At 29.3% G+C, this 24,894-nt stretch overlaps 1 protein-coding gene across 1 annotated transcript in view; it reads right to left on the bottom strand.

The window, feature by feature from the left end:
* LOC111629066 (tethering factor for nuclear proteasome sts1-like) overlaps positions 1 to 24,894 on the bottom strand; it is a 29,322-nt gene that overhangs the window by 1,882 nt on the left and 2,546 nt on the right. Inside the window, exons 2-5 of the mRNA XM_023372933.1 lie at positions 5,727 to 5,834; positions 4,586 to 4,782; positions 706 to 849; positions 450 to 611 (exon numbers count right to left, since the gene is read on the bottom strand). Coding sequence (XP_023228701.1) covers positions 450 to 611; positions 706 to 849; positions 4,586 to 4,782; positions 5,727 to 5,834 — 611 coding nt within the window. The remainder of the gene's footprint in view (positions 1 to 449; positions 612 to 705; positions 850 to 4,585; positions 4,783 to 5,726; positions 5,835 to 24,894) is intronic.

The raw sequence follows: 24,894 nt of genomic DNA, 5'->3' as shown, positions 1-24,894 counted from the left end.
GGATAAACGACGCTCTACTGTAGTCTAATTTGTTTATTTACATTTGTTGGTAACCTTCGTCATTCTTAAATGTTTCCGCCATTTTTCAACAATATCCTATGAATCAGTGCGCAATGTAAATGTGTGGCACGAGTTTTACTTGGAGTTCAAACATCAAACATGTACTGTACTTCTGTTTGTCATACAAGTTTAAAGTTTGAACTTTGTCACAAGCTCTCTAGTATTTTTTCTTTTATAAATATAATAATCCATATGGAATGAAATAATATCACTTATGAACTGTAAATGTTTGAAAAATAAAATGTCATCAGCTGAAAGTAGGTGTTTTTTAAATAGTATTTTCTTCTAAATTGAAATTAATCAGATTAATTTCTCAATCTACTGTTAAAATGCTTTATTTTTGTAACATGTTCAAATTGATGTTAGTTAAAGAAAAATTTTATACTTACTTTAAAAAGATCCAAATGAGTACAAACACGGCGATAGCAATAAACATCTTTATCTGCAGACCAAACATTTCTGGGAATTGATTTTAAAATATTCTTTTGTAAATAGGAAAGTTTTGCCTCTAGAGGTTGTATATCAACTGCTGGAAGAATGTCATTTATTACCTAGAAAAATTATATTAGAAAATTATAATTTTTTTAATATTAAAAAATATAAAAAAATATTAATATACAAAAATAAGAGTTTATGTTAATTTACTTGTATTATATCTGGTTGTCTCTCAATAAGTTCATGAACTAATTGAACTAATTGGGTTTGATTTAATGCATTAATAGCAATTTCAGGACTAACAACTGGTTTTGGAGAATGTTGGAGTCGAGCTCGTTTATTTGGAGAACCAATCTAAAATTTTTAAAATTATATTAGCAGTTTAAAATAATTAATTACTACACGTTTACAAATGTATTAATAAAACAAAAATAAAATTTTCATCAATTTGATAACACAGTAAGGTGGTTGGGTCCCAACCAAGTGATCATAATAGTCGATGATTAAATAACTGGAAAAAAAAAATGAAACATCCTATATTGTACCAAGCAATAAAAGATTCATTTACTTTTGACTACATTCTTTACATATTAAGTCAATGATAAACCGTTTATATGAATATTGGAACAAAATTCTTTGATATTGCATTCCACCTTATAAGACCTTCACACTTTCAGCCTCTCATTGTTGGATTGTTAGTTATATCAACCTCATCATCAATTTTTCTTCAGCCATATCAGTATTGTGCATCGTAGCTACTTCTTCCATGCTGTAATAACAGAACATGTTTCTTCTGTAAGAGTTCTTCAGTGTAGATAGATGCCTTCATCAATTTTCATCCATGCATTGAAATTGGACACCGACATTGTCAGGACTTAAATCACCATTGTTTTCCTCTACTTTCTCTTCAGTTTTATTTTCATTTGTGCCTTTAGTAAATGCTTAAAATAATTGACAGTTGTGCTTGATTTAACTTTTTTAATACAATATTTTAAAGGATGATGATAAAAAATCCACATTGATTAAAAAATTTTCCTGTATTTGTAGGCTACTGCTGGAGTTTGAATTTGTTATCCTCCCTGTAGTGTACTTCTGTTGGAACTGCCTAGAAAAGTCTGTTATGAGGTGTACACATCAGTTTGAGGTAAATTCATCATCACCTTATAAAGGATACTGGAAATTATATGAAAGTGACTCACTAAAACCTTTGATTATCCAGTAAAAACATTTAATTGAGATAACAAACGTTTTTGACCTTAAATATCGGTCTTCATCAGGTTTACAATTACTGAGATTCTAAGAACAGTTTCATGATACGATTTAAACATTTAGAAATTTTTGAATCTTTCGTACAAAACTGTTGTTGCCATGGATGCAGACATAACGTTGCTATAGACATCACGCAACGTACAAATGAAAGTAAATGTGCATACTAAATACACTAATATATCACGTGTGTATTATAAACAGATGGATGTGCGAGTTAAACCGTGTTGTGTGGGGTTGTCGTCACATTCGTACCTGAACTTCCAAGCATGAGATATATTAATAGCATCCTTGGAATTGATGCAGTTAGTATGTAATCTGGCCTTATATATTTCAAGGGTTTCTAGAGATCATAAGTGTTCCAAATGGTTTGAGAGTCTGATCAGTTTGGCATTGTTAAAGTCAGCACTTATGCCAGGTGTCGAGGCATAAGTGGATAGGGCGGTATTATCTTTGTTGTGATCAATATCATATTTGTGTTCATGCAGACACCTGTTGAGAGATCATTTCATTCACCCAACATACACAAGCTCTTTTTGAAACTTGTATCCCATAAAGGTATAGAATATACCTCTGGAGCAAGTTTTTTCTTTATTTTGTCCTTGCCATTATGAAGAAGGTTATATATTAGGTCTCTTAGGTATTAAGTCTCTTGTAAGAAATCTTTTTTCATGTATATATGTGTTGCAATTTCTCTGTAAATAGAGTCAAGGTGGTAGTTATATTCAACCACAGCCAGGAACCTATTGTTACCTATGTTGTGAGTGCGATTATTTGTATTATTTATATGTGTTATTAGGGTTTAATTGTGAAGAATAGACCCATGCAATGTTATAAATTAATTTTTTATCATATCTGTGTCATGTGGCTGTGCTGTAATTCAAAAAGAGTGTCTTCAAAATTAGAGTTGTAGTTGAATGCTCTTTTGGTTAGTGTCCTGAAAGCCAGCTATTTTATAAGAGAAGGGGTCTGCTGAACAGGCTGGGATGAATAATGGAGTGTAGCATGACTTGTAATGGACCTTAGTAGTTAATATCTTGCTGCCTTCCATTTGCAGATTGATGTCCAAAACATTTGCATTTGCATTGCTCATCTGGTCTAACTTGACACAAAGGCCATATGGGTTATTGTTCATTGCCCCCATGAAATGGTTAATATTGGACTCAGTTTTCCATAAAATAAGGATGTCATCCATGTATCTTTTATATATAAGGATGTTTGGCATAAATAGGGGTATGATTCTTTGTTCAAGTTGTCTAATCACTAATTCATATAAATCCTGAATAGTGGGCTGCCTGTAGGAAGACCACATTTTTGAATGTAAGTCTTGTTGTTGAAATGAAAAAAGGATGTGTAGCAAAGAATGTCGGCCAGTTCTAATGTGTGTTTACTGTGTGCTGTAGTACCATGATAGTTTAGTAGTAGATCCCTAATTGCACAAAAGAAAGGTTGGATTTTTATTGACGGGTATAATGAAACAAAATCAAATATAGTGATGTGGGTCTGCTCAGTTATGGTAAGGGGTCTCAAAGTGTCTATTAACTCAATGGGGTTCTTGATTGTCCATGGATAATAATTCAAGCTGTGAACTATACACATTTGTGTATAAGCAGTTTCTAAAGCCCTAGTTGGGGATCTAGCCTTGTCAAGGACAGGTCTCAAAGAAGGAGTATCCTAGTGGGTTTTGGCAAATGCAAATAGCCTGGGAGTGTCAGGAGAATCAATTACAGCCCTGTTTGTTTGTTTCCAATACTCTCACAAGAGAAGTTTTGGAGCACGTGTAAAAAGATTTACACAAACTCCTCTTGCGAAAGTGTTGGACCTGAAGAACTAACTGTACAGTACATCTGCAATGCATCCATGCAGAACCTTCTCTCTGATAGATTGGATCATGTAATGCAGCTTTCATCCAACACTTGGAAGAATGTATTGCTTGTAATGGTGACCACCTATCTAATATATTCAGGAAATGACTTAAATATTATGATATGCAAATGGCCTATCTTTGGTTGTACGCTGATGTTATTTTCAAATATAGTGGTACCTCAGTATACATCTTCTTTAGAATATGTCCAATTCAAAATACATCCTGTTTGGACGAAACAAATTTTGCTCGGTATACGACTTAATTCAATTATACGTACCATATATGAACAAGTAGCTCTATTGGTGTACTAGACCAGACTAGACGTTTGCGGTGCCACAGTTTATAACTGTTAAATTTCTTCTGATTTTAATTTGTAAGTAAAATTTTATTATTTTTATTAATCATGAATTGCAAAAAGGCAAATGAGAAGCAACAGAAAAACTAAAAAAATAACTACAATCACAATGGAACTGAAAAAAAGATTGTTGAGAAATATGAAGGTGGCATGTTCGAGATTTTAACTGTTGCATATCGCATTCCGAGAACAACGATATCGACAATTGTGAAAAATAAAGACATTATTAAATCTGCTAACATTGCAAAAGGGGTTAAAGCCAGCCATTTTTTTTTTTACATGAGAATGGATTAATCATTTTTACATTACTTCTTATGGGAAAGGTTGGTTTGGTATACATCCTATTCGGTATAAGTCCATCAGGAACGGATTAAGGTTCCACTGTACTGTATATTCATTCAATGGTTATGTTTTTCTGCTTCACGTATACAAGGTTGAGCTATAAATTTTGACCAACCCTTCTATATGAGTTAAGGTACTGTGTAAGTTCCATATTTAGAAATAAAAATTATTATAAATTTGTAATTGATTGTTAATTTTGTTTGTCTATTTACTATTTTTGAATTCTGTAATTTGCAAGTTACAGTTTAAAATATACTTACATTAGCTAGTCTTTTAGATCGTGATTGACTATAGAGTTCTTCAGTTGATAATACATCATGTCCAAGGTTCAAACGTTTTCTAGGTGAAGTGCGAGTTGGAAGAGCTTTCACTGGAGTTCCAGAATTTAACTTACTAGGTGTTCTAGTATTTCGAGGAGATTTAGGAGTCTTGGGTGGTGTCAGAGCTTGCATATTTGCTATAAAAATAAAAACACATGAAAATTCAAGAAACATCTAAATATACAAAAGCTGATCATTTCCATTTTTCCCCATGTGAATGGAAAAATTTCAGCTGTAGCCTCTCTGAATTCTCATGATAAGACCCAATAAGTTTATCAGTCTCAATTGTTTCTTGAATAGTTTGTCATTGATACTTTAAAGCATTTCTGTTCCTTGAGGATAAAATTAAGTATTTAAAGAATACAATTGTCTATTTACACATTTTGTGCTCCAAGAGATAACACTGAAATTCTCAAACTCCATTGTACTGTTTGAAAAATGTCCAGAATTTGCTAAAGTGAAATGATTTCACTTTAGCAAATGATTTCACTTTAGCAATGTTCGTAGTTCGTGGTTTACCATTATCATGATAATGGTAAACCACGAACTACGAACATTGTGCAGCCAGCATTATAATTAGAGTTAAGGTACTGTCTGTCACATCCCTATATTTGCCAGTTTTGGTCACATGTTATTTCTATTACCGATGAAAGACAAGTATTTTGCATCTGACAAGGAGGCATGAAGAATCATTATCAGAGATTGCACTACCAGTATATGATTTAATATTGTTTAATCACTGAGAAATATCAGTGTTGGTTCACCAATGAAAAGATTCTTGCTGTAGACATCGTTTATGCATGGGCTGGGTCAACTGGCTATACTTAACAATGCTCTTTTACTGAGAGTATTTTTTCACTTACTCAAGCTACACATAATGGCAATTTCTGCCAATACTGTCTATAGGAAATAGGATAGGTTACTTCAGTGTTTTTCAGACACCTGGCAGATTGTAAAAATAGGGATCTATTATGTAAAACTTAATATCTGTTTTGTTTTCAGAAGTAGGGTTTAATTAAAAGAATTAATATGAAATTCTTTTAATTAAACCTCAGTTACTTAAATAATTTAAATGGCTTACCAGCTGCTATTTGGGCAGCCTTACGTCGACCTCTTTGACGAATTACTTCTTCTTCTGGAGATGTGGAATTAGAATGCCACAACATATTTTGTTGATTATTAGGTGTCACTGTTTAATTTAAAAATCATATGATTATTATTTTTCAATGCTAAAAATATTTGAATAAATAATAAACCAATAAAATTTTATAAAATAAATTTATAATGTTATTATTATTAATAAAATTTAATTCTTAGAGAACTTTACGACAGACTTCTAATTTCCAAACCTGATATAAACAGATAAATTTGAATTCTTCAATAAGTTAATATTGAAAGTTTTTGTTTTTGAAAATTAATTTAGAAACTATGTAGATGCATATGAAAGATTATATAGTTAAAAATAGGACAACATAATTAACATTTATCCACTTAAATCAAAATATATCACAAAACTCCATTATTTCACATTTTGTAAAATTTAGCTTTTCAATAATTACAGTCAGTCTGTGGAATCAACTTAGGTATTAACCAGTAAACATCAGCCATTGATTGCTTAGTTAAGGAAGAAACAGGAAGTAGCTTGCCATATTTGTTAAATATGTCATCACCATTATAAACAATTCTTATGAAAGCTTCATGTTCTGGTATTGGAATATGAGGAAATTCACTTTAGTTGTTAAATAGCTTGCTGTCCACACTCTTTTAACTTTACCACAAATACATTGAACAATATGCAAGCAATAGGCTCCAATTCGTATAAGAGATGCTAAATTAATAGCCTTTGTTTTACAAATCAAATCAAAAACTGCTTTGTCATTATTAGGCAAATCACTGCCAACAGTTATTGGGCTGCGGTTTTCAAATTCCAGATCTATAGAACCTCACTACTGTCTTCCTTTCTTAATCTTGAGAACAGTTAGTTAATTAGATAAAAATCAAGACTGGAAGGTTTAGGGGCCAGAGGAAATGATTAACTATATATGAATTTCCAGTCTGGATGGAAAGTCGTGATTTTCTAAATTAAAACTGTCAAGGAATGTAAATTTCATACTGTGCTCCTCTCAACTGCCAGGGGGCATTGAATCTTCCCACACTGTTTGCTGTACTTCACCGTACTGTAGCACAGAAGGAATGTGCTGTTCTGCTGTTCTTTCTGTATTCGTTCATTTATTAAACAGTTTACAGTTAAAGCAATGTACCACTGTACATTCTTTCTTCACTTTTAACAGGTTATGGGCCCAGATGTTCCAGTAAGTTACTTAAATTTTATCTAGTGTAACTTTGTTTAGTCAAGTAGTCAAAATGAAGAGAGTTGCAACAGTCATGCCAGTATTAGAAATAAATAATTTCAATAACTGGAAATTTAGAATTATATCTACTCTAAAAAGAGAACAGAGCAAGGATGTGATTTACAGTGATCCACCAGACAAGGAAGCTGAAAGAAAGAAAAATATATGATGAAAGATGCAAAGGCACAGTCAGTAATAATACAAGGAATCTCAGATAAACATTTGGATATAATTAAGGATTATAAAACTGCAAAAGTTACTAGCTCTGAAAGACACACTCTTCAAAAAAAAAGCTCTTTCGCTAAATTGACATTGTGAAGATGACTATTGAACTTACGCTTCTGTAAGAAAGAAAGCCTGGAAGACTGTTTTCTAAAGTTTAATACAATCATGATAGACCTTCAAGATCTCAGATCCGAAACTGCTTAAGATATGTGTCATTTATTACTTTCCCTGCCCTCCAAGTATGATACAGTTGTGACTGCTTTAAAAACAATGGCAGAAATCAAAATGGATTTTGTCAAAGCAAGATTACTAGATAAGAAAATAAAATTAAAATTTCATGAAGAAAATAATTTATGCCCGGAAACCAATGAAGTCAGTATCAAGGCAAACAATAGAGGTTGCTACATATGTGGGAGAAAATAACATTTTCAGGCACAATGCCCAGGGAACCTATTCTTAGTTGTATCATTAAACTAATGAATATGATAAAAATCAGTTTCTATCAAAACCATGTGATTGATGTTTAATCAACTGTGAAAATGCTATTCCAAGCCGTACATTTAGTTTTCGGTTCCAATAGCCACATGCAATAACTAAGCTTTTCTTATCAATCATTCTCAAGGTGTCTTAGGAACATAATGAAAGAACAACATGGCGACTTTAGATGTACGGATATCACTCACCAACAATTGGAGAGAGAGAAAATTAGGGCCTCAAGTCTAAAGTGCAAAATTTTCTACAAAAAAAAAAAAAAAAAAAAAAAAAAAAAAAAAAAAAAAAAAAAAAAAAAAAAAAAAAAAAAAAAAAAAAAAAAAAAAAAAAAAAAAAAAAAAAAAAAAAAAAAAAAAAAAAAAAAAAAAAAAAAAAAAAAAAAAAAAAAAAAAAAAAAAAAAAAAAAAAAAAAAAAAAAAAAAAAAAAAAAAAAAAAAAAAAAAAAAAAAAAAAAAAAAAAAAAAAAAAAAAAAAAAAAAAAAAAAAAAAAAAAAAAAAAAAAAAAAAAAAAAAAAAAAAAAAAAAAAAAAAAAAAAAAAAAAAAAAAAAAAAAAAAAAAAAAAAAAAAAAAAAAAAAAAAAAAAAAAAAAAAAAAAAAAAAAAAAAAAAAAAAAAAAAAAAAAAAAAAAAAAAAAAAAAAAAAAAAAAAAAAAAAAAAAAAAAAAAAAAAAAAAAAAAAAAAAAAAAAAAAAAAAAAAAAAAAAAAAAAAAAAAAAAAAAAAAAAAAAAAAAAAAAAAAAAAAAAAAAAAAAAAAAAAAAAAAAAAAAAAAAAAAAAAAAAAAAAAAAAAAAAAAAAAAAAAAAAAAAAAAAAAAAAAAAAAAAAAAAAAAAAAAAAAAAAAAAAAAAAAAAAAAAAAAAAAAAAAAAAAAAAAAAAAAAAAAAAAAAAAAAAAAAAAAAAAAAAAAAAAAAAAAAAAAAAAAAAAAAAAAAAAAAAAAAAAAAAAAAAAAAAAAAAAAAAAAAAAAAAAAAAAAAAAAAAAAAAAAAAAAAAAAAAAAAAAAAAAAAAAAAAAAAAAAAAAAAAAAAAAAAAAAAAAAAAAAAAAAAAAAAAAAAAAAAAAAAAAAAAAAAAAAAAAAAAAAAAAAAAAAAAAAAAAAAAAAAAAAAAAAAAAAAAAAAAAAAAAAAAAAAAAAAAAAAAAAAAAAAAAAAAAAAAAAAAAAAAAAAAAAAAAAAAAAAAAAAAAAAAAAAAAAAAAAAAAAAAAAAAAAAAAAAAAAAAAAAAAAAAAAAAAAAAAAAAAAAAAAAAAAAAAAAAAAAAAAAAAAAAAAAAAAAAAAAAAAAAAAAAAAAAAAAAAAAAAAAAAAAAAAAAAAAAAAAAAAAAAAAAAAAAAAAAAAAAAAAAAAAAAAAAAAAAAAAAAAAAAAAAAAAAAAAAAAAAAAAAAAAAAAAAAAAAAAAAAAAAAAAAAAAAAAAAAAAAAAAAAAAAAAAAAAAAAAAAAAAAAAAAAAAAAAAAAAAAAAAAAAAAAAAAAAAAAAAAAAAAAAAAAAAAAAAAAAAAAAAAAAAAAAAAAAAAAAAAAAAAAAAAAAAAAAAAAAAAAAAAAAAAAAAAAAAAAAAAAAAAAAAAAAAAAAAAAAAAAAAAAAAAAAAAAAAAAAAAAAAAAAAAAAAAAAAAAAAAAAAAAAAAAAAAAAAAAAAAAAAAAAAAAAAAAAAAAAAAAAAAAAAAAAAAAAAAAAAAAAAAAAAAAAAAAAAAAAAAAAAAAAAAAAAAAAAAAAAAAAAAAAAAAAAAAAAAAAAAAAAAAAAAAAAAAAAAAAAAAAAAAAAAAAAAAAAAAAAAAAAAAAAAAAAAAAAAAAAAAAAAAAAAAAAAAAAAAAAAAAAAAAAAAAAAAAAAAAAAAAAAAAAAAAAAAAAAAAAAAAAAAAAAAAAAAAAAAAAAAAAAAAAAAAAAAAAAAAAAAAAAAAAAAAAAAAAAAAAAAAAAAAAAAAAAAAAAAAAAAAAAAAAAAAAAAAAAAAAAAAAAAAAAAAAAAAAAAAAAAAAAAAAAAAAAAAAAAAAAAAAAAAAAAAAAAAAAAAAAAAAAAAAAAAAAAAAAAAAAAAAAAAAAAAAAAAAAAAAAAAAAAAAAAAAAAAAAAAAAAAAAAAAAAAAAAAAAAAAAAAAAAAAAAAAAAAAAAAAAAAAAAAAAAAAAAAAAAAAAAAAAAAAAAAAAAAAAAAAAAAAAAAAAAAAAAAAAAAAAAAAAAAAAAAAAAAAAAAAAAAAAAAAAAAAAAAAAAAAAAAAAAAAAAAAAAAAAAAAAAAAAAAAAAAAAAAAAAAAAAAAAAAAAAAAAAAAAAAAAAAAAAAAAAAAAAAAAAAAAAAAAAAAAAAAAAAAAAAAAAAAAAAAAAAAAANATTAACTAGGGTGATCCGTTAAAGCTGCGAAAAGTATTCCATTTCTCAAATTACCTATGTGCAGAGTATCTAGGTAATCTGCAAATTACCTACTAGGCACTCGGTAAAGTGAAATCAAGATTTTTGCTGGAACAACAGCAACGTTTCTGTACGCTTAAATTAAGATATCTATATATATAACCCATTCAACTGTCCGTCTGTCCCGTAACCGTTTGATAACGGACACTAGAGGCGCCCCTATCGTGTGTCATATTTCAAACATTCAAATTAACAATTTTAATTCTTATTTAAATTAACAACATGAATTATTATTATTCATTTTGGCCAATAAATTATTATTTGGTCAATATAACAATATAAATAATTCAGTGTATTTGTAATAGGAATTTATTATTTCAGGGGCTTATATCTCTCGAAGGGTCGCGAGTAGGGGTATGGTTCCTTTGCCTTTATTGTTCGCACAGGGGGCTACAGTTTGGGGGGGGTCACCACTTCTTTACCTAATCTTACCATTGGGACTAACAGAGCTGTAGAGCATATTGATAGGAACAAAAAAGTCAAAGGAACTGTGTTTCATGGAAATTTGTAAACAATGCCCAATAGGGGGCGTCCTGGACTACTAGTATTTTAGAAATGAAAACTCAACATGGTCTTACTGTGAAAAGACTGCAGTTACGTAATGGTAGCAAATTCATTACAAATTGTCTAAATGGACATAACTTATTAATAGGATTTTTTACCAGTGTATTGGTTATTGACACAAACAGGCCGGATTAATCCACTGTGGGATCATAGACATTTTCTTCTTACTGGGCCCCTTCCCTCTCCCACAAGAAATTGAGAGCGCATAAAAAATATAAAATAATAAATAAAACAAAACTAAATAATGTGAAAAACTAAAACAAATCTTAAATTTTTATTATATACAGTTGTCCAACAGAAAAGTAAACTATCTTATTTACAAATCTTTACAAAATAGACAGTTTGACCGAGCCTAGACATTTGTCTCATTTGTCTATGAGATGATCCAGCCCGGGACACAAAGATGAGTTCGTAATCAGAAAAATCAAAAATTCTTTATTTTATCACCTGTAGTAGTTTTTCTTGTGATGATAAAATAAAGAATTTTTGATTTTTCTGATTATGAACTCATCTTTGTGTCGATAACCAACATACTGGTATAAAGTCCTATTAATAAGTTATGTCCACATAGACAATTTGTAATAAAGTATAATTAAGGACTGTAAGACAACTAAATTTAGTGGCAAATTCAGTTCAATTTTAAAGAATTTGCAAAACACAATGGCATACTATTGGAATACACTAAGAGCTACAGCATATAGATGGGAGGAAAGGCTGAATACATGAATAAGAATTTATTAAACATGATCCATACAAAATTCACTGACTCAGGAATCCCAAAGGAATTATAGAGAGAAGCATTAAAGAGCTCAGCATACGAACTAAATAAATCTCCAGAAAACACTCTTCAGAGAAAGAAAACACCACCACTTCTGTGGCATGGATAGGATGATCTCAGCAAGCTGAAAATATTTGGATGTTGAGCATGGTACTGTACATCCTAACAAAAACCAGAACCAAGAGCAAAACCTGCAGTTATGATAGGATATTGTGGCAGAAGCTATAGACTGTGGGTCCCAACAGAAGAAATGATAGCAAGATCACCAGAAATACAGTTTGATGAAGGCTATATGAAATTTAGAGAGAACAAAAAAGCCAGACCAACAAATAGGAGAGAGAGTAGTTTCCCCCAATTGTAATTATACCCAGTATTGAGGAAGAATAGCAAGACAATGAAAGAATACTAGAAATAACTACAATAGCAAGCTAAAAGATGGAAGAGAAGACAAAAGTGAAAATTCTAAAATTAAAAGAAACTAATTCTTTTACCTTTTTGTCCTTACTTTTTACATTTCTGTGTTTATATTTATATTGTCTACTCGGACTTCGTTTATTAATAGGACTTATTATACTGGTGAAGTTTCTGATCAGAAAAAAAAAAACCTAGTAAAAAGTCAAAATAAAGATAATTTCTTTAAGACCAAAGCAAATAATTATGGCCAAGTGAAAATGAGTCTGGCAATAACAGGATTTAATAATTGCCATTTTGTAATATTCTAAATTAGATTATGATTACATTATTGTTGTCTTCGAATTCATTACATTATTATTAACATTCTCGGAAAACAAATTTATTGATACTCTTATTTCAAAAATGTAAATAATTTATTTTACTTTTTTCTCTGTATATATGAAGTAGAGTGAAAAACAATAAAATGATCATAATATATAAAAAATGTTTACTAAAACATACAATTTTCTGTGTTACTGACTGATAAAATTAAATGTAATTTCATTAATCTATTTGTTTTATATATTACATGCATAAAAAGGCACCTGTAATTTCATTATTTACATTAAATTTTCTTATTTTCTAACAAAAGCTGGGAATCAGTGTCAGTAGTTAAAGCTGATATCAGCAAATTTTTTTGCTGACTCCTTAACTGACTGTATTTCATAATTTTTACTTTCTGGTTGTTATAGAATATAACAAAGGGAAAGTATAGTAAATGGTCAAATTTGCATTTTTTCGATGTTTTGACACTCCATGTGAAAAAAAATATTGTATGGGATAGGTGTCCATTTTGCACTATACACAGTGCGGCAATTATATTCCGGGACTGGATCTATAAAAATGAAACAGAACAATTTTATTCAAAACTTTTTATTAAATTATTCAAAATACTCTCCTGCTGCTTCAATACACTTTTTACAGTGATTCAATAGTGATTCAAATGTCTGCTCAAACTCAATTTTCGGTATTGCCTCTAATATGCGCGTAGACTCTCTTTGGATGGTTTCAACATCATTAAAATGCGTCCTTTCAACTTCATTTTCATTTCTGGAAATAAAGAGAAGTCACATGGTGCTAAATCAGGGGAATACGACGAATGATTCAACACACAGACTTGATTTCATGCCAAAAATTGACGAACAATCAATGATGTGTGACTCGGTGCATTATCGTGTAACAAACACCAGTCATCAGAATTGCAATATTCTGGTCGAATTCGACGAATTCTTCCCATTAATCGTTGTAAGACTCCCAAGTAGAAAGCAGCAGTAACTGTTTGACCCTGTGGGGCGAACTCACGGTGGATGATGCCTGCTATCGAAGAAAACAATGAACATCGTCTTGATTTTTGATGGAACTTTTCATGTTTTCTTGGCTTGAGGTGGTGATAAACACTCACTTCCATACATTTTCTGCATCATTTTGAACGTTTCTGTGGCACTTGTGCCAAGTTTAGCGTGAAATTTAATAACAGCATGTTGTTCCATTATTGTTTGCCAACATGTAACAAAATAAACTGATAAACAAAATATCAAAAACAACGATAAATGTCAACCGATTTAAATAAAAGTTTTAGGTTAGTAGCTACATCTGTTCAAACTTCATATGACATAAAATTTAAACAGATGTCGCTACTGGTTGCTGAGATATAGCTTCAGTCCCGGAATTTAATTGCCGCACTGTGTATCTGAGGATTGGATAAACCTCAAATTTTTAAACTTGGTGGGGTTATTTCTATATGTGGAGCATTGTAATTTTTTGTCTTTTGAATAAAATGAAAAAAAAACCATAGCTACAATTCTCTATTATTAGATCACTAGTGCATTGCTAATTAGTAAATCAAACTAACAAATTATATGTCAATGTTGATGAAATGGTAGATAATATATTAGTAGTAGAGAGTCAGTGTTGGCAAACTGAAAATATCAACTCCAGAGTCAGAATTAGTAAAGAAAAAAAATGCCAACTCCCTAACCCTGGTTCTAACTTTTGATTACAAAGTAAAGCTTATCAAAATATGTAAATAAAAAATGTCAAATTTAATTTTGACAATTTATAATAGCTGAAATTAAAATTGAATCTGCATAGGGCAGTAAATCTATGGGTAATTTTATATTTAAGCAGTTGAATATCATTCTACCAATAGTTCATTCAACATGAATTATAGTTGTAGCTGTTTTGGAAGACCATAATGCTTGTTATGTTGAAAATTTTTCTTCTTTAAAATGGTGGCCTGATGAATTCAAGATTGCTTTCATTACAAAGGTCTTCTAGAATTTATCCATCATGTTAATACAGTGGGTGATCAGTTAACGAACATAATCCATTCCAAGACTGTTCACTATCCGAATTGTTTGTTAACTGATTATCAATTTACCATAGATATTTTCAGTTGGTTTTTATGAGAATTTGATTAATTCGTTCTGGAGACCCCAGGAAATAAAAAATATATACTTCTTACTACGTTTATTTATATGTAATAATAAAAACACATATATACACAGTCTTGCATTTTTATTAGTCATGTTTTTTTCTGTTTGTGAGGTTAAAGAATCTGCCTAATGTCAATTGCTTTTCTCTCTTCTTTAGGATTTTTCAGAATTATTAATAGCATTGTAATTGTAGAGATCCCTAAGCCTATTAATTTAACCTCAACCTTGTTTGGATGCCATTCTAAGACTGTTGTTCTGACATCCTCCCATTGTTCAAAAGATGTTTAATAGCAGATATCGGCATTAATCCTCTTTTTCAGAAGAAAACATCTTGCCGAGTTTCTTGTTCTTGAGATTCAAGAGTTCTTGGCGTTCTTGTCGTCAGATCTGTTTCAGGTTCTATTATGAGCTCTTCAATATTCTTTATTTCTCAGATGTGATGTTTGTTACTCTTTTAGCTGCTTGAATCTTCTTGATTATATTGTATATTTCTTAGATAAGACTGAACTGTGGCCTACTGCGGACCTGTTCAAGTCATACTGCCCAGCAACATCAAACATCTTCTGCCCACTCTCTACCTTTGCTATACTCTCACCTTTCGAAAATAATAACTGATGCAAAACTTAGCGAGTGCTTGCCTGACAGTCTCAGGAATACTATAAAAGAATTGTTTCTGTCAGAAAAATAAAAGGCTGGAATTACAAGAGAGAGTTTCAAAGTTCAGAGGAATACTATCCAATCAGTATATATCAGGTTGAGCATTGATGTCAACGTCTTCCATGCTCCAAAACTTCCAAATTGTTGCCCAAAGACAAGGGAAGACCAACCGGAATTCATTATTTTACGGCGCTTCTTCTTGTGTCTGTTCTGTGAGGTGTTCATTGTCTGAACATAAAGATCTTTCATGAAAGTGTTACCCGATTTGTTCATTAACTAATCACCCACTACATTTGTAAATCAATATCCATCTAAAATCACACTTTTAGGTGGGATTTTAGCTATATCCCAGAAGCTCACCAGTTCCAAGAAACTTTACTCATATGTAATGATTCCTGCTGGAGCCATTCCTATCAATATTTTGCATATATTCCTGCTTTTATAATGAGAATGTGTTTTTATTTTGCACTGTAAACAAGCTGGTGTTTCAATTTCAACTTCAGTGCAATCAAATTTCATTCTACTATTCGCAAATTCTGCAAAACATTATGGCACATTCAAGCACTGATACTAATTGTAACAGTGTGAGCTTAAAATGACTGGCAGTTTGCACACAACTTATACTGAAAAGTGCACTCAAAGCACTGAAAGTTATTCCTAATTTTAATTTTATGAATGTTAAAAACACTTCATCTGATACATTCATGATCAATCATAATATAGCTTGAAAAATTTACTTTAATTAAATCAAAATTTTTTAAAATAAAGTTAAAAAATGCAAGCCAGTTAAAGAAATCATTGATGAGCTGTTTAATGTTGATACAACTATGGATTAATAAAGTGTTGATAACTCCTTTATCCATTGTTTTCTTAAACTTTTCTATTACTTCACTTCCAGTAGGCAGTAGGACACTTTTGCTATTGTATAATTTTCTTCAGAATCTTCAAGTGCACTTTAAATATTTATTTCATTTCAAAACTCAAAATTTAACACAAAACAAAACTTTACCCTTTTGTTACTTCAGATATTCCTATTATGATATTTGTTAAAGGTGCAAAAGATTCTGCTTTATTATTCCTTTTTTAAAATTTTTGTTAATTTGAAATCTCTTATTAAATTCAGGTTTCTTTTTTTTATGTTCAAATTTTCTTAAAGGCAGACTTTGAGAAGGTATTGCCAATGATTTTAACTGAGGTTTAAATGTTAAATGTTCTGAAATGAAAAAATTATAAGCCTACTGGATTAATAGGTAAACTATGTTTTAATTATGCATGTAAAATTATATTCTAATTCATACCTGAATTTTTGGATTTTGATAGCTTTTGATACTCTCAAAATCTTGGTCACATATTATACAATGCTTTTGGTGTGAGATTTTCCCATTCTAAGTTTAATTTTCCATATCTTTGCCAACTTGGCATTTCTAGGAAACTTACAAAATAAAAAAATAAAATAAAAAAAAATCACAGTTTTTCCACTGTTGCATTATTTTTACAACAGTAAACACAGCAACAGTTTACCATTGTTTAAATTTTAAGGCTTACAGAACTATTTGTTTGTGTTTGTTTCCCTAAAAGTCAGCCTTCTTCAATTTGTTTCAATGTCATCCATTGTAACTTTTCATAGTGAATAAGAATTAACTTAAAGTATTCATTGTGGAAATGTTCATTTAACATGTACAGTATTTCTGTTTTCAACTGATGCAAGGTTTCATAGCATTTCCTATACTCTCCTGCATTCACATTTTTTATCTTGGGAAAGGACACACTTATGGACATTGATGGGGTAAGAGACAAGATCAGTTGCTATCTTCCATAATATAACAAAAAAAAAAAATAACTTTAACAATCCAGCAAATAAAATTTACTAAATTAAAAGCATTTTCGATTGTTTTAACCAATCTTCTTCAGTTAACTCAAAATAGAACATTAACATAGAACAAATATGAAATGAAAATTTGAAATAAATACATAAAAAAACAAACATGTGGATGTGAATAATATAATAAATAAATGCAGAAATAATATAAATAAGACAAAAATGTCACTTAATAAAATAAAAATAAAATTAAACAAACAATGTCTCTTAATAACATTAATCTTTGTAAAAAGACCGCCATAAAGTAGCCAATTTGTTTGCATCTCTATGGTTGATGCAACCAGCGGCCATATTCTGGTCACTGTCTTTGGTCTCTCGTCTCTCACAAGCCAGTCACTGATTGGCTAATCATTTGGCTTAGCCAATCAGCGACTGGCTTGTGAGAGACGAGAGATGGCAACCAGAATACGGCCACAGTTCTCCTATGTGCCTTAAAGATCTCTAACCTATCAAGAAATTTTATCGTGTGTATATTTGTTGTTGGATTGATTATTGTCGCTTGATCCCATTGGACTTTAATGTCTTGTTGTCTTGTGTAAGCTGATACCATGTTATTGTCGGGGTTCTTATCAATTGAATATTTGTGCTCTTTGAGTCATTGGTGCAAGTTGTGCATCGTGGCTCCTATGTAGACAAGTTTAGAATCTAAACATTGGTTGTACAGTGGTACAGAGTAGATTACTGTGGCCAAATTCTGATCATATAATTTTTTTATCATTTCTTAAGATTCTGAAAATTGTAGGATTGTGTCAATATACCACTTGGAGATTATTAGATTTGTCTGCTTTTTTATGCATTTCCCTTAAACATGGGATATAATTTAAAACTACTGTATCCTTTGTTTTCGGTCTAACTTGTTATGCTGACTTTTTGTTGTTTGAAACGTTGTGATTAGTTTCTCTATCATTTCTCTCCAGTATCCTTGTTGTTCTGCTATCCTTAAAGTGTAATTTAGCTCTGTTATTGTGTCATTTATGTTTGTACAATGCATATAAGCTCTTCTTATCCAGGATCTAAAGGCCACTAACTTGATGTGATGAGGACTGACAGATTTATGCGTGATTAAAGTAGGTTGCATAGATGGTTTTCTGTACACACTGGTCCAAATTTCCCCTTGTTTGCAAGTGATGAAAATGTCCAAAAAATTTACATTACTATCAATCTCCTGGTCCACTTGTAGTAATAAACCATAGGGGTTATTCTTGATTGTTTCCAAAAATTGCTATAGGTTAGGTTTTTTTCAGCCATAGGATGAATATATCATCTATGTATCTAGCGCACCAAACAATATGGTGTTGAAATTTGGATAGAATGTTGTTTTCCAGCTGTCACAATACCAACTCACAAAGAATTGCCGATGTTAGACTACCCATAGATACGTCTCTTCCTTGTAAATAAATATACCTCATTCTCAAATTCAATGAGAATGATGTACAGTAGAGTCTCGAAAACTTGGCACTCGATAACCCGGCAGTCCGGATAACTCGGCCACACCCTGGCAGGGCAAAAAAATCCTTAGTTAATTAATTTTCATTATAGACAGCTTTATGCCTCAAAGTATTTTTCTGAGGTCTGTCTTATCAGGTAAATTACTGTACACGGTGTATTCATTAATTTTCATTTTCATGTAGTAAAGGCTCTATGCCTTCATAAAGGATATACTTTTCCTTTGTTTAAGGGTATTTGGGCAGTTTATTCTCTGTTGTATTCTCAAGTAAACAATACATACAAGTACAGTACGGTATTTTCTGAGAAAACACTCATACTTATTTTTTTAACCCCATTCCCGATAACCCGGCATTTTCACAAACTCGGCCACCCTTCAGTCCACATTAGGCCGAGTTTGAGACTCTACCGTATAACATATTAGTAAATTTTATTTGCTGGATTGTTTAAGGTGTGTTTTTTATAATATTTAGTTATCTAATATGTACATTTTATAAGTATTCCATAATATAAGACGAAAACCAATGAGAAGTAGAGTTTAAGCAAATACATGAGAGAGGATAAAAAGGATTATAGCAAGGATAGTTTTAAAAATATCTAAATGTAGTTTGTGTTTAAGTGAATATCAGAAAAAATAAGAAATATTGTCACATTTTGGCAAGGTACATGACATTTTTATAACTAATAATATTCAGACATATAAATATCCTTTCTAAAATAATATTATCCAACAATATGATGGTTATGTATGTTATGTGAGTAATGAATTTATAATTAATGCAAACAGTAATGTTTTTTAGGCTGTATACTTACTTATGCATATTACAGAACGTTCAATTACTACTAATAATAGCACTTCTCTCAGTGGTAAAATATCAAATTTTAAGTCCCCTTATGTTTTGTAATTTCATCTGATAATCTTACCATAATTTTTTATAGAATAATTCATTTTTAAGCAAGGTAATTCATAAATTTATTTTATTTTCACTTTTAACTAATAATTTCGAACAAAGCATTTTATAATTTATAATTATGAATAGAAAACACAAGTATTGTACTAGTATATTTTAAACCACATGAAGTACATTCCATTTTATTTAACATGTAACGAGTTCAACAACATTGACATTATGATAAACAAATGATAAGCTCATATATTGCATTCCATTAATAACCAAGACTGAACAAAGACAAGACCCACGTGTAATTACAACCTGAAACTGACATATCCATAACTGTTCACATAACTGGCAATGTTTACCATAGAAGCATAACTTAGAACTAAGATTTACCAGGGCTCTAGATGTTTGTATGACAGTGGTAGCAGTCATCTCAGTGGAGATGCCACAAACAGAGTCACACAACATGTCAGGACCAGGAACCACTGACATGAACACATGCGTACACAAATCTACAACTAAAGTTTAAAATTTCTCCATCATTTTACATAAAAATGTCCTCTAGAAAAAACAACAAATATACAGCAGCATTTAAACTGAAAGTTATTGAAGTTGCTGAGAAGACAAATAACTATGTAGCAGCAAGACAATTTTGTATTTCGAAGAAATTTCAGAGAGACTGGAGAAAGATATCAAACAAACTTCAGATAATACCAAAAGAAAATGTGCTAACAGAGGTNAATATGCTGCAAATACTTTTTAACAACAAAACAATTATTATTAAAATTAATATGTTTATATTAATTTTCTTTTTTATATGATTGACTTCTAGAATTGTAAAGGGTTAGTAAGAGGCCTCACACAGAGTTCAGCTTAGGGCCTCAAAATGCCTAAAGCTGGCCTCAAATAGAACCAAAGTGTTTTAACTAATATCTTGAATTGACAAGTTGTAGTTCGTTGGCTGCATTGTCCCTTTTTTGATGACATTTTAACACAAAACTATTTAACTAGTGCTGGTACAGTACATGACAATACTAAAATCGTGCTTCAGCTTAAAAAACGGTGTGCTGCAGTCATGTGACAAAAATACAATGTTAACTAAACTGTGATTGGTTAAAGCATAACAGCTATTGATAGCATGGAACCCAGATGCATCTTGACTGACTACCTGTAGCAAAACCCACTTTAACATGGAGCTTAGAATAGCAATTTGTCTAAAGTTCATTAATTGCCTTTCGCTAAGGAGACTTATAGAATGTCCTGTGTATCGCTCTCATTGAGTTATCGGAAGAGTTCAGAATAGGTCTCCAGGGCAGAACAAAAAAAAATTTAGAGCTCAAGATATTTGTAATAAAGGCAACAAACCTGTGGTAAAGAAAAGAAAATTTTAGTATGCAGTAAACATCTGTAACCAGAAAAACAATTCTAATAGTATTACAGTAAAGCATCAATTATCCAAATGCCAATCAACATTTTTGATACTAGGTTAACTTCTAAAGTATAATTCTTTTTGTTTTTATATTTTTCAATATATTTATTTTGTTTGTACAAAATAAAGAAATAATTTTTAACGATACAATAGCCAGTATTATTATTATTATTACAAAACTTTTTGTTAGGCTTAACATCGACGAAAATTTAATGCGAAGTGACACACAACAGAGAAAAATTTAAACATGGGACAAATTAATATTATTATTATTGGGATATACTAACATATTATATTAATAATGTATTTTTTCATACATAATCGGTTATCTGAAAAATATTATTATTGGGATATACTAACATATTATATTAATAATGTATTTTTTCATACATAATCGGTTATCTGAAAAATCGATTTTCCGAACAAACCCATCCCCATTGATTTGGATAATTGACGCTCTTATTTTATCTTTGTTCTGGATTCAGGAGTGAGTAATCCTTCTGTGAAACAAGAATTATAACCCTTCATGTACAATGTTTTGTCAATGAATCCCAAAGTGATTATTTATATTGCTAATGATGAAATTTTAAAAACAATTAAAAGTGGAGAGTTGCAGGCAACATGTCAGGACACTATAACCACTGAGGTACTCAGTGGTTATAATGTGTCCTGATATTAAGCACAACTTGCTGTCACTCTCTAAAATTACCTCAAAAGGACATTGGATCTTGGTGGAGAAGAAATATACAATTTCTGGAAATAATTTTGAGTTGGAATGTAGTCTATACTTTGGAAGTAGACAGTATGATTAAAGAAGAGTGTCATGCTGCAGCTAAAGACAATTTGTGGCATTGATGTCTTGGTCACTTACAAAGAGATGCACTGCAACAGCTTGGACTCAAAGTTTTGAATCAAACATGCTCAATAAGTGTAGAAGGAAAGGCTTCAAGTCCTTTTCTACTGAAGCAAGTTTGATCGCCGCTCCACTGCTCACATTTCCAAAGAAAATGGCTGATTTTGTAGATAAATAAAAACAATGATAAATAAATTGTATATATATGTTGTATGAACTTTAATTAATAATCTTTTATGTNATTCTCAAGTAAACAATACATACAAGTACAGTACGGTATTTTCTGAGAAAACACTCATACTTATTTTTTAACCCCATTCCCGATAACCCGGCATTTTCACAAACTCGGCCACCCTTCAGTCCACATTAGGCCGAGTTTGAGACTCTACCGTATAACATATTAGTAAATTTTATTTGCTGGATTGTTTAAGGTGTGTTTTTTATAATATTTAGTTATCTAATATGTACATTTTATAAGTATTCCATAATATAAGACGAAAACCAATGAGAAGTAGAGTTTAAGCAAATACATGAGAGAGGATAAAAAGGATTATAGCAAGGATAGTTTTAAAAATATCTAAATGTAGTTTGTGTTTAAGTGAATATCAGAAAAAATAAGAAATATTGTCACATTTTGGCAAGGTACATGACATTTTTATAACTAATAATATTCAGACATATAAATATCCTTTCTAAAATAATATTATCCAACAATATGATGGTTATGTATGTTATGTGAGTAATGAATTTATAATTAATGCAAACAGTAATGTTTTTTAGGCTGTATACTTACTTATGCATATTACAGAACGTTCAATTACTACTAATAATAGCACTTCTCTCAGTGGTAAAATATCAAATTTTAAGTCCCCTTATGTTTTGTAATTTCATCTGATAATCTTACCATAATTTTTTATAGAATAATTCATTTTTAAGCAAGGTAATTCATAAATTTATTTTATTTTCACTTTTAACTAATAATTTCGAACAAAGCATTTTATAATTTATAATTATGAATAGAAAACACAAGTATTGTACTAGTATATTTTAAACCACATGAAGTACATTCCATTTTATTTAACATGTAACGAGTTCAACAACATTGACATTATGATAAACAAATGATAAGCTCATATATTGCATTCCATTAATAACCAAGACTGAACAAAGACAAGACCCACGTGTAATTACAACCTGAAACTGACATATCCATAACTGTTCACATAACTGGCAATGTTTACCATAGAAGCATAACTTAGAACTAAGATTTACCAGGGCTCTAGATGTTTGTATGACAGTGGTAGCAGTCATCTCAGTGGAGATGCCACAAACAGAGTCACACAACATGTCAGGACCAGGAACCACTGACATGAACACATGCGTACACAAATCTACAACTAAAGTTTAAAATTTCTCCATCATTTTACATAAAAATGTCCTCTAGAAAAAACAACAAATATACAGCAGCATTTAAACTGAAAGTTATTGAAGTTGCTGAGAAGACAAATAACTATGTAGCAGCAAGACAATTTTGTATTTCGAAGAAATTTCAGAGAGACTGGAGAAAGATATCAAACAAACTTCAGATAATACCAAAAGAAAATGTGCTAACAGAGGTTAAACCTCGCATATGGCCACAATTGGAGAAAAAAGTTTGAAGAGTGGGTACTTGAAAATCATCAAGATGGAAAGAGTGTTACTCATGAAGTCATACAAATCCATGCATAAAAGGAATCAAAGGAGGATGGAATTTTAGTTTTAAAGCAAGTGCTGGATAGTGCACTAAGTTCATGAAATGTATGACTTGTGTATTTGGTACATGGACAAAATGCCTATTACTTTTGACATGCCAGAGAATCAAACTGTGAATCAAAAAAAAAAGAAAAAAAAAAAAAAATGAAAACCACTGGTCATGGTTCTGTTCTTTCATGTATGGTTGATGGTACTAAATTAAAACTACGGTTGTGTGAGAATCAAACAAGTAAAAGGAAAACAACTCAGGAATGACCTCATCAGAAGCTAATATGACAATTTTCTGACCTAAAAATGTGTCAACTTATCCTTTCTCAGAGTTGGTAGTGACACCTTTCCTACGACTTTTAGTCACCTCTAAGGTATTTGCTGCTTTGAATATGATGAGAAATGGCTGATTCCAGTCAGTTGTCCATTCTTTCATCTGTTCAGTTTAGTGTGTTTATGTGCCTCTTTTGGATTAGTGCTCTTCTATGTCCTCAGATTCCTCATCATCCTTCTACTTTTCTCCCAAACTGCTAACTGAAAGATTACATTCTGAAGATCCTCAACTAGTTCCAATTTGCGAGATACCAAAAATTTGTAATATCTCTTGCCGCAAAACCATAAATACCCTGTGTAACATGTTGTACCAACTTTCATGCCTTCTAATAAATGTTTAAGTGTAGTAAATTGTGTTGAATGAATCAATTCCAACTTACTCTCATCCTTTCCTACTCCATCCTCTTACTCTTAGTCTCACATACAAGACAGTTTTATTACCATCCAAAAACACTCAAAACTTGTGTAGGCATAACCTACTTGGTGTAAGAAGGAAAGACCAAAGTAGAATCACACAGTGGTGTCATTTATAATATAGTGGGTGATCAGTTAACGAACAGTTTGGATAGCAAACAAATTGGATAACAAACACTTTCGCGAAAGATTTTTCTGATCGGACAATGAACACTTTACTGAACAAACATAAAAAGAAGAGATGGAAAATAATGAATACCGATTGATTTTCCCTTGTCTTCAGGTAACAATTCGAAACCTTCTTCTTCTACACGGTTTTATATGGAGATATTAACCATGTAGGCTCTTTCTCTGAATAGACAATTCGAAACCTTTTGGAACACAGGAGACGTCAACATTGATGCTCAACCCAATACAGATTAGATAATATTCCTCCTAATTTTGAAACTCTCACTTGTAATTCCAGCTTTTTGTTTACCTTTCTGACAAATAATTTTTTATAGTCTTTGCGAGACTGTCAGATGGGCACTTGTTAAGTTCTGCATCGGGGTTTATTTAAGAAAGGTGAAAGTTTAACTGTCCAATCAGATATTCGTTAACGTTTTAATACCAAATTTTGAATTTCATCCAGGTCTTGCATTTAAATAATTTTTTGTGGACTAGTTGATTTCTGTTCTCTGAATTTTTGTAAGTGCTTTTCTGAACTTTTTATTTAAAAAAGAAACTGATAATATGAAGCCTAAAACGAGGAGTGTCAAGAACTGTGCTCACCGTAGAAACCAAAGAGTTAATAGCCAAGGTAGAAAGTGGGCACAAGATGTCTGATGTTGCTAGGCAGTATGGTTTGAACAGATCTACAGTAGGCACAATCTTAGCTACGAAAGAAAT

Source organism: Centruroides sculpturatus, unplaced genomic scaffold, assembly GCF_000671375.1.
Source record: "Centruroides sculpturatus isolate CEXI.00-Female unplaced genomic scaffold, Cexi_2.0 scaffold523, whole genome shotgun sequence".
Classification (NCBI taxonomy): Eukaryota; Metazoa; Arthropoda; class Arachnida; order Scorpiones; family Buthidae; genus Centruroides; species Centruroides sculpturatus.
Note: the sequence above shows the minus strand (reverse complement) of the source record. Positions and strands in the feature narration are given on the sequence as shown.